Source organism: Xiphophorus hellerii, chromosome 7 (assembly GCF_003331165.1).
Source record: "Xiphophorus hellerii strain 12219 chromosome 7, Xiphophorus_hellerii-4.1, whole genome shotgun sequence".
NCBI classification, from domain to species: Eukaryota; Metazoa; Chordata; class Actinopteri; order Cyprinodontiformes; family Poeciliidae; genus Xiphophorus; species Xiphophorus hellerii.
In genome coordinates this window covers 28,755,460-28,765,348 of record NC_045678.1, presented here as the reverse complement: position 1 = coordinate 28,765,348, position 9,889 = coordinate 28,755,460, and the positions used below count along the sequence as shown (strand labels likewise).

Genomic DNA, 9,889 nt, shown 5'->3' with positions numbered 1-9,889 from the left:
ATGGTGGTCCCATGTTTGTTGAGCACCTGGCCCCTAAAATATCTTTACACGCCTCTGCAGTCAGTATTTAGTCTGATGTTTTATCGTTGGCAGCACTTGCTCAAGGTGTGAAAGCAACAATCACTTTATAAATATGACTTATAGCTGCTAACTAGTACACAGACCCGGCCTCTGTTTGGGGCTTGCTATTAAAAAGTTCAAAAATAAAAAAATTTCTAAAACATTACTTAGATGCTAAATATAAAAAAGACAAGGCTAACTCTCCCTCAGACAAATTAAAAAAACTATTATAATTTTGAAAAAAAAAAATGTTCAAGCATTTACAGCTAAACAAGCTTTATTTGATGCTAAATCTTAACTAAATTCTTGAAAATATTAAAATAGATGTTATATAGCAGGTATTGCATTCTGGAGCATTTCACATTTACAGGAGAAGGTATTAAAATATATTTTACAAAGTGGAATATAGACAATACTGATAGTTTATTAGTCAGGATCTGTTGTGAGGAAACATCCTGTTTATTATGTGATCTATCCTGTCACCTCATATTAACCTGTAAATTAAGAAATAATCCATAAATTCACAAAAGTTTCAACTCACCTCATGTCATAACACGGTCCGTGAAATTTAATTTTGGTGAAACTATTAACATTTATTTGGGAGTTTTATGGAAGCAACTCGTGATTTCTTGTTCTGGGGAAATTCACCCTGCAAGTTTGCAAGTTTTCCACATTTGTTTAAATAAAACACAATTTTCTAATGATTGCTGCTACAAACTACCTTCAGACAGACTGAAACTAAAAATCTGGCTTCTGTGATGATTATTTTGACAAAGTGTTTGATCTGTAAAGCGTTGAAACACCAACTAAAGCAAAAAGCGAAAGCATGTTTGAAGGGCAAGGAGCTTCGATTTCACTGCGATGATGATGATGCTAGTGTTGAAAAAAAACCCCTGATATTCTCATTTACATTTTGTTTAAAATGATTTACACACTTTTCATGAATAAATGGAAAACACCTTTACCAACATCACAGCATGCAAACCCTTTTTATAATTGCTTAGCAGCGTTTTGCATGGTTTTGATTATTTATGTTTGAGTTCCAAATTTTTTACATTGGCTAGGTTCCTTAGCATCACCCTAATCTGTTGGGCTACACCCAAACATTAATATTACTTACAGTTTAAAGAAACATGGCCGTTATGTTAAAATATTACTTCAGCTCTAAATAAGTCAGGATTATGAATATGAAAAGAATTTTGGACCAGCTGTACATGTCTGTGAGTAAAATGTGAAAAAGACATCAGAGGTTACATTTTACAAGAAGTTTGTCTGGATGTTTTTATAAATTTGTAAAAACTTCTTAAAATGGTGAAAACAAGAAAAGCATTGCACAGTATCACATAACAAAAAGAACTCAAAGTATTAATGCAAAGGCCAACTGATGCTGGTAGCACATGACCAGCATCTTCTTAATGTTGAGGACTGCTGGGTGTCTAAATGTCAATGTTATCAATACCACAGCGATTATTGGTATTGGATCGATACTGGTGCAATGACATGGATGCTTTTGTTTTTCTTTTCTAAATTTGCAGGTAAGAAGGGAATTATTCTAGTCTTTTTCTTCTACATTGTGTTGTATTGTTGTTAGTTCATTGAACATTTTATTTGCCTAAACTATTTGCCCTGAATTTTTATCATAATCATTATCAACCAGCTGAAATCAAATCACCAAAATATTCAACAATAATGGCATTTCAAGAAAAAGTGTCGGACCTGATATCGATACTAGCCCTGCATTTACCTGATATTGGATTGATACCAAAATATTCAGGTTTCTGATAGACAATGCACTTTTGCTTCTCATTTAGAGAACAAACTAAATATCCTGGTTGTTTTACTAGTGAAATTCTTTTTTGTTTTTAGTAACTTACTAAATCCTAAATAGATTTTTTTTTTGTCCTTTTTTTATTGTTTGAACTCAACCCCTTTACATCAGTCAGGGCATGTATGCACATTGAACGGATTAATATAGGAAACTGGATGTACATGAGCAGCATATTTTTCCTTTGCATTATTGTCTGTAGAATAATCACCAAAAATACAGATTTATATGCTTAAAATAAAATCTAAATACAAAGGAAAGGGATCTCAGCGTAATATTGTAAAGCAAATTTGCTTATACTGAGTTAAATGATAATCCATGTTCTATCATATAATAGAAAATAATCCCTTTATTTTGTAATATGTAGATATATATCTTGTATATTATTAAATTCTATAACGTGTTCACCTGAGCTTGGTGCTTTCTTTTTACGCTGTACGCATCACTTCCTCACACAGCAGAGCTTCCTGCCTTCCTGACACTCATTGCAAAATGTTCTTTCTGTTAACAACCAGCTAAGGAGCATGCACGGCGCAACCGGCAGAGCCGCACCTTTTTGGTGGAAAATGTCATAGGGGAGCTTTGGTCGGAGCTGGAAGAAGGTAGTGTCTTTCTCTTCTTCTTAACTTTTTCTTTCTGGGTCAGTGTGCTTGACTGAGTTTCTGCTGCACAATTCAATTCAGAACGGCATGTTGATTATTCTGTGAAACTAACATCCATTTCAATGCCTTATTTGTTTACATTTTTTCATATTTTTGCCCTCTTTCTGGCGTGTTTTCTATGTCTTAGCTGAGCAGCATGTGGTATGACTCAGATGAGATTACACTATTGAAGACAGAGAGTCACATATTTACCCCTTGAGAGATCTTATTCATTTCTTCTTTCTTTGCTAAAAGTGTGAAAATGGTCTCCAATTCAGTTTATATGCATAATTATTCACTTGAGAAAATACAAATTCTTGGATTTAAAGTTACAATTTATTTAATCTTTACCAGGTTCTAAACTGATTCATATCCAATATGTGTGCAAAACCACCCACCCCTCCCAGTCTCTACCATATTATTTATTACCGTACATCAGGGGTCTCAAACTCCAGTCCTCGAGGGCCGCAGTCCTGCAACTTTTAGATGTGCCTCTGCTGCACCACACCTGAATAGAATAATTAGGTCATTAAGGCTCTGGAGAACTGATCTACACAAGGAGGAGGTAATGAAGTTATTTCATTCCAGTATTTTGTACCTGTGGCACATCTAAAAACTGTAGGACTTCGGCCCTTGAGGACTGGAGTTTGAGACCCCTGCCGTACATAGAAGAAGCAAAAATTTAGATGCATTAATTAAACTGATTACACCTAAATCACTAGAAATGCTTAAAGTACACAAACTCTAGCATTTAAAAGCAACATAAAGGAGGCATTCTTTCTTTTTAGCGATACAGGAGCATCTAAGCACAGCAAGCGTAATCTAAGGAAACGCTCCTTAAAAGCAGATTTATCCAGTCTTCATCCAGGTAAAGTTCAGTTTGTTTATTGGATTGTGCGATTGAAATTTGAATAAACATGCCATATTGTCAATTTAACAAATGTATAAATTTAGCAAAAACTGAGCTCGGTGGTGTTTGTGAGAACTGTACACAGTCTCCTCATGCTGGTCACCAGCTTTCACAAGTTACCCGGTGAACACACTGCCTCCACCAAATACGATTTGCCTAAAGTTTTTCATGGGAACAACCCAAGCACAAATGTACTCACTCTTTGTACCAAATATATAAGCTTTTATTAAAAAAAGAAAAGTTTAAAGTTAAAAGTGTCACTGTAATCGTAGCTGGAAGCCGTTTCACAAGAGTAGGGTCAACTTTAATGGTGTGGAGCCGTCTTTTTCAACTTTGGTCCTCAAGGCACTCTGCCCTACATGTTCAAGGTTTCCCCCAGAAAAATTGCTAAGCCCGATGGTTGGGCGCTAGGGCAGTCATTCATCCAGCGTCCCGTCGTGTTTTTGAGTTAAAAAATGTTTAAACTTGAGAGGAAATTTCAAAATATCACTTGGTAATTGTGTGTTATTAAAAGATTGGAAGATGAATCCAATATAAGGTCTTAAAACATATTTAAAAAATGTAAAATAACTTGAAAAAATAAGCAGTGCTTAGCCTGGTGGGGGGACAAGTAAAGCCTGGTGGCCCGCCAGGATTATAATACACTGGGGGAAACCCTGGTGTTTTAGATGTTTACTTGCGTCAATACTCCTGATTTCAACTGATGGCCGATTTACAGACTTTTGCTGAACTGCGATCATCTGAGTCAGGTGTGTTAAAGCAGAGACATCTAAAACATGCAGAGCAGTGTATCTTCAGGACCAGTGTTGGGGGACTAAAGCACAGAGACGTCAGCCGGAGGACAAGGCATTTTGAATGAATGAATGAAAAAGAAACTCTTACACTGAGAGGTGGCCAAAGAACATGGAATGGAACTGTCCAAACAAAACTCAAGCATGAACATGGAAAACGCCCAGAAACCTGACCTGAGGAGTAAGGCAGAATGAAAGGCTTAAATACACACAGGAATGAGTGGAAATGACAGGAAACCGGCGGTGCTAATCAGATGAGAAAGAAAAGCAGCTGAGTGAACGTGGAGGCAGAGGACAATGGTGAAATGACATGCAGCTGGGCAGGGGAGCAGAAAGCAGGCTGAGGGAGAGGTGATAAACAAAGCCGAGACAACTAAAACAAAAAACAACAAAAAAACTCCTGCAAATAAAAGTCAACAGAAACACTGATCTAAAGAAATGGGTCCAAAACGCAATCAATGAGAATAAATGAACAAATGGAATTAACTAAAATAGCGAGATCAAACAACAACAACAAAAATCAGTAAAAACATAATCTAAACAGAAAAACAATAGAACTACGTAGCCTGATAAGTAAAAGCTTTATATTGCAATCTATTCTTAGATTATCTAGGAATTCTTCATTGAGAACATTGACCATTGAGATACGATAGAGCTTAGTTATTTGAAAATTTATAATAAAAATTTTAAACTCCATGTTGGATTTAGACTCAATTTAAACAATTCTTAGTCTTCTTCAGAGGTAGAAAAAAAAATATGTATCAGTTTTTTCTGGTCAGTTTGTTTTTCCCTAAAGACCTGGTAGGTTGTTGTTGCTGTGGCATGTGTTCTCCAATCTTTAGACATTTACAAATGGACTATTTTTGATTGCTGACATTCTCATGGATGTGGATAAGACAATAAACATGCTCGAAAGCAGAAGATGGTAGGTTGGCAGTTTCTAGAAAGTGAGCAAGTTTGGCTGCTGGCGGACATGATGTTTCCACGTCGGGTACAGGATTTGAAAACATTGAACAATATTATTCATTTGCTTTCACAGCAAACATCCAAGAGCAAAAAGACCCAAGTACCAGGCTTTTGGTCCAAAATCCTCACAAGAGCTTGGGCTTGGTGAGGATAGTAAAGAATTGGACAAACAAGCTTGACTTGAAAAATGTTGAACAGAAAATATCTGCCCTAAAGATAACGTCCATTGAGAAAGGGTAGTTCTAACTAAGTCTAATGCAAGATATCTTGATGATTATTTGGTGAATTATGGTGAATAATGAAAACTAAAAACATCAATTGGCCAGCACAACAGCTGACTACCATGGAGACTAAATAAAGGGCGGTTGCCAGCATTTTTTAGATGGATGAATACATTTGACAGATGCCGTTTCATCATGTGAATGAAGGCTGTGCTTCATCAATATCCTCCTGGCAAGACGACTGCAGTCTGGCATTCAGAGGAATGCAAGAAAGGACAAACCAGTAGGAGTAAAGTATACTCTAACAAATAATATGTTTTAGTGTAACAGCAAGCTGCAGGAGAATAGTGCAAGTGAGTATGCCAACCTGTGGTGAGAAACTTGAATTTGATAGGCCACAACAATGGATTTAGTGTATTCACAAACAAACATTGCCTGATATTGAGCAGTAGTGGAAGTTAGTTTTCTAGGAAATTTGTGCCACCTGATTGCAACACACATCTTTATGATTGGGCTGCACAGTAACGCAGTTGGTAGCACTGTTGCCTTGCAGCAAGAAGGTCCTGGGTTTGATTCCCGGCGTCTTTCTGCATGGAGTTTGCATGTTCTTCCTGTGCATGGTGGGTTCTCTCCGGGTTCTCCGGCTTCCTCCCACTGTCCACAAACATGACTGTCAGGTAAATTGGTCTCTCTAAATTCTCCCTAGGTGTGTGTGTGGATGGTTGTTTGTCTGTCTCTGTGTTGCCCTGCGACAGACTGGCGACCTGTCCAGGGTGACCCCCTGGACAGGGGTTCCCGTCTCTCGCCCGGGACGTTAGCTTGAGATAGACACCAGCACCTCCTGACCCCACTAGGGACAAAGGTGTAAGAAAATGGATAGATGGATGGATCTTTATGATTGTCCTCTACACTAATATTTTGAAAATGCTTTTCAAGCTATCATTGAAAAATGACAGCGTGGATGAACAAGTGATTGTTCAAGATGAAAATACAACAAACTACGGAGCAAAAGAGCGAAGACAGCCCAAATTTAGGGAAAAAAATAAATAAATCTTTCCAGGATTTACCAACAAGAGAAGGTTGATGACAAAACTTATTTTCTCAAAGCACATCTGAAAGCTGGAAGCTGATTAAGTAAGAATGTTATCAAATTGAATAAGAATTCAAAAGCAGTCCCTGTGTGTTGGAGCAATCCTTTGAGGAAGGATGTTGGTAGAGAACATCCAAGTTGCATGCCTTTGGTTTGCTGCTACTTTACAATTGCTGCTTGTCCTCTTTGCAGGTGACCGTTATGTGGTAATGGACTGTGGGGGAGGAACAGTGGACCTGACTGTCCATCAAATCCGTCTTCCAGAAGGACATCTAAAAGAACTCTACAAGGCCTCGGGTAAATTGTGTGGGAAGAAGCTACTTTTAAAGCCAGTCATCACATTTATAGTTGTGTGATTCCTCATGTAAGCCCATCTTTTTCTTTAGGTGGACCTTATGGCTCTATCGGGGTTGATTATGAATTTGAGAAGTTGCTGTATAAGATCTTTGGCCAGGATTTTATCGACCAGTTTAAAATTAAGAGGCCAGCCGCCTGGGTGGACCTGATGATTGCATTTGAGTCTCGGAAGAGAGCGGCAGCTCCTGAGAGGACCAACCCTCTCAACATCAACCTGCCTTTCTCCTTCATCGACTACTACAAGAAGTTCCGGGGTCACAGCGTCGACCACGCTCTGCGCAAAAGCAAGTGAGTGCGAACTGAAACGCTGTAGGAATCATATACGACACTGATCAGATATTTACATGCATTCATTATGGCCATAAATTTTATATTAAGTTGGGTGTTTAACGAGACATTTGTCTAGAATGGAGACCTCACACAACATGTGACATCAATAGATCTCAAACATCAGAAAAGAATGGCACAAGTGAATAACTTGTATAATTATACCTGCAGGGTCAGCTATACATCACCAACGTTTGGATAATAACTGTTTGCAAGCAGTAGAGAAACCACACATTCTGTGGCCATCAAGAACATCAATAGTTTACCTGAAGTGATTCAACTTAGAGATATTGTTCGCAGATTTATAAACGTCTTGGGGCAAGTGCCAACTTCTATTTTGGAAATGAGAAATATCTTTTGCATCCTCCTAAAAGACATGAAAGCAATAGCTTGAAGAGTAAAAAAAATATGTTTAAATAGCTCCACCCATTCCCTTGGATGTACTCTTTTACTTTATTACGTGCTCTTTTAACTTTAGCAACATGTTTCTTCTGACTGGATGTAATATTAGCATGTTGGAGAAGCCCGGCCCACATCCTGACATGACTCTGGTGGTGGGATCTAAAGATTAAGCATGATGGAAAGGAGATAATTGAAAGAATAATTTTCAACATTTGCCTTTTTAATAAAATGTACATTTTTTAAAAAAAAGTATTCATTCACATTGTTTTATTATCATTTAATATCTGTACCTTTTTCATTTCCAGTCAGAACAAACGTCTTTGTAGAAAGAAAGTCATTTCAAATGGAAAACTGTGAGGGTCTATGAAGAACTTTGTACTTGACTGTAAATATTCACTAAAATAGTTTCCCAGTTTAATTGCTGCCTCTTTACTATTATTATAGCCATAATGACTATAGTTATTCTATATCTCAATAAACACAAGCTTTATTTTGTGTGGTTTGACGGGACAGTTGACCCGCTTCCCCCATCTTCCGACCGTGACATCTGCCGCGCTCTGCCTGAGTGAAACAGGATGGTTTATGACAGAAGACAAAAGAAAGAAGATTTATTTTTACTCAACTATGCTGTGGACTTTGCATTAAGCAGATTTTTCTTCTCTTCCTTAGTGTGGACTTTGTTAAATGGTCATCTCAAGGGATGCTGAGGATGAGTCCAGATGCAATGAATACCCTCTTCAAACCGACCATAGACCACATCATCCAACATCTCAGTAAGCTCCACTTATGAAATCAAACATTAAAAAAACATATGTTGCTGCCTAGGAACTCTATTATTTCTAGACAGAGCAGCTCTTGTAAGAATTGTTCTGCGTATTGTGAAGCAATTCTTGAAACAAAATTATTCCCTTAAGTAGTTTTTGTTCAGTAGGCCAGTTTTCTTACAGTAAGACGGATAAGTGCCACCTAACAAGAGCGTACGCCCTAAAACCACTGTGCCGGGATCATTGGTTGATTCCTCAGCCAAGGTAAACATTAGCTGCATTTCCATTAGTCACAGGATTGTGCAAATTGAAAATACAGAAATAAATTTGCATAAGGGAAACACAGGAATTTTGGGAAAAAAACCAACTTGTGTTTTCACACAAGTCACATGCTCACCAACCAGATATTACTTCTGATCCATGTATCAGAAATCCATGTAAAAACTGCCGACTACAAATTCCCCAGAACGCTTTACACGTATCCGCTCCCGGGTATCAGGGGCTTGTTGCCGATGTCTCCTCTGATGGCTGATAGTTGATGAGTGCTAGCTGAATCACGAACATAATCTTGTGTAAGTGTTTACATCCGTCGTAAACATCCATCGAACCATGACACGTGATGTCATGGCTCTAATGACATCACGTGAACAAGCTTATTCACGTGGGATTTTAATTTCATTTCTTATTTTATGGAAACACAGCAATTGCAAAATTGTGGGGGGTTTTTGACATTAGCAGGCAGGGGCGCCGTATAGGGGGGAGAAGTTAGGACAATTCCTAAAGCACTTCAGGCTGCAGTGTGAAGGCAGCCTAACTGTGCCACCATTCATTTACTTTAACCCTGCTTTTACTATGGGATTTTCCCCACTGAATCAATTAACTCAACATCATCACAGTAATGAGTTTACTTTGTTTTTTGATAATCTCGCTCATTTATTTTTTTTTTTTTGCCTTCTCTAGCTGAACTCTTTGAGAAGCCAGAAGTTAGCGACATTAAGTTCCTATTCCTGGTTGGAGGTTTTGCTGAGTCCGCCCTGCTGCAGCAGGCTGTCCAGAACATGCTTCAGGGCCGCTCCAGAATCATCATCCCGCACGACGTTGGTCTAACCATCCTGAAAGGTGCTGTGCTGTTTGGCCTGGACCCCAGTGTCATTAAAGTGCGTCGTTCACCCCTAACATACGGGGTAGGTGTCCTTAATCGATTCGTGGAGGGCAAACACCCGCCAGAGAAACTGCTGATAAAGGACGGAACCCGCTGGTGCACCGACGTCTTCGATACTTTCATTGCTGCTGACCAATCTGTGGCACTGGGTGAGATGGTGAAGCGCAGCTATACGCCAGCCAAGCCTTCCCAGCAGGTTATAGTTATCCATGTTTATTGCTCGGAGAAGGAGAGGGCAGGGTTTATCAGCGAGCCCGGGGTCAGGAAGTGTGGGACGCTTCGCTTAGATGTCAGTGGAACAGAAAGTTCAGCGCCACGCCGTGAGATCCAGACCCTCATGCAGTTCGGTGACACAGAGATTCGAGCCATAGCT

The 9,889-nt window shown here is 38.8% G+C and overlaps 1 protein-coding gene across 1 annotated transcript in view; it reads left to right on the top strand.

The window, feature by feature from the left end:
• Nucleotides 1-2,326: 2,326 nt before the first annotated feature.
• Nucleotides 2,327-9,889, top strand: part of LOC116722855 (heat shock 70 kDa protein 12A-like) — a 9,699-nt gene continuing 2,136 nt past the window's right edge. Inside the window, exons 1-5 of the mRNA XM_032567200.1 lie at nt 2,327-2,487; nt 6,697-6,801; nt 6,891-7,149; nt 8,260-8,363; nt 9,315-9,886. Coding sequence (XP_032423091.1) covers nt 6,714-6,801; nt 6,891-7,149; nt 8,260-8,363; nt 9,315-9,886 — 1,023 coding nt within the window. The 5' untranslated portion in view covers nt 2,327-2,487; nt 6,697-6,713. The remainder of the gene's footprint in view (nt 2,488-6,696; nt 6,802-6,890; nt 7,150-8,259; nt 8,364-9,314; nt 9,887-9,889) is intronic.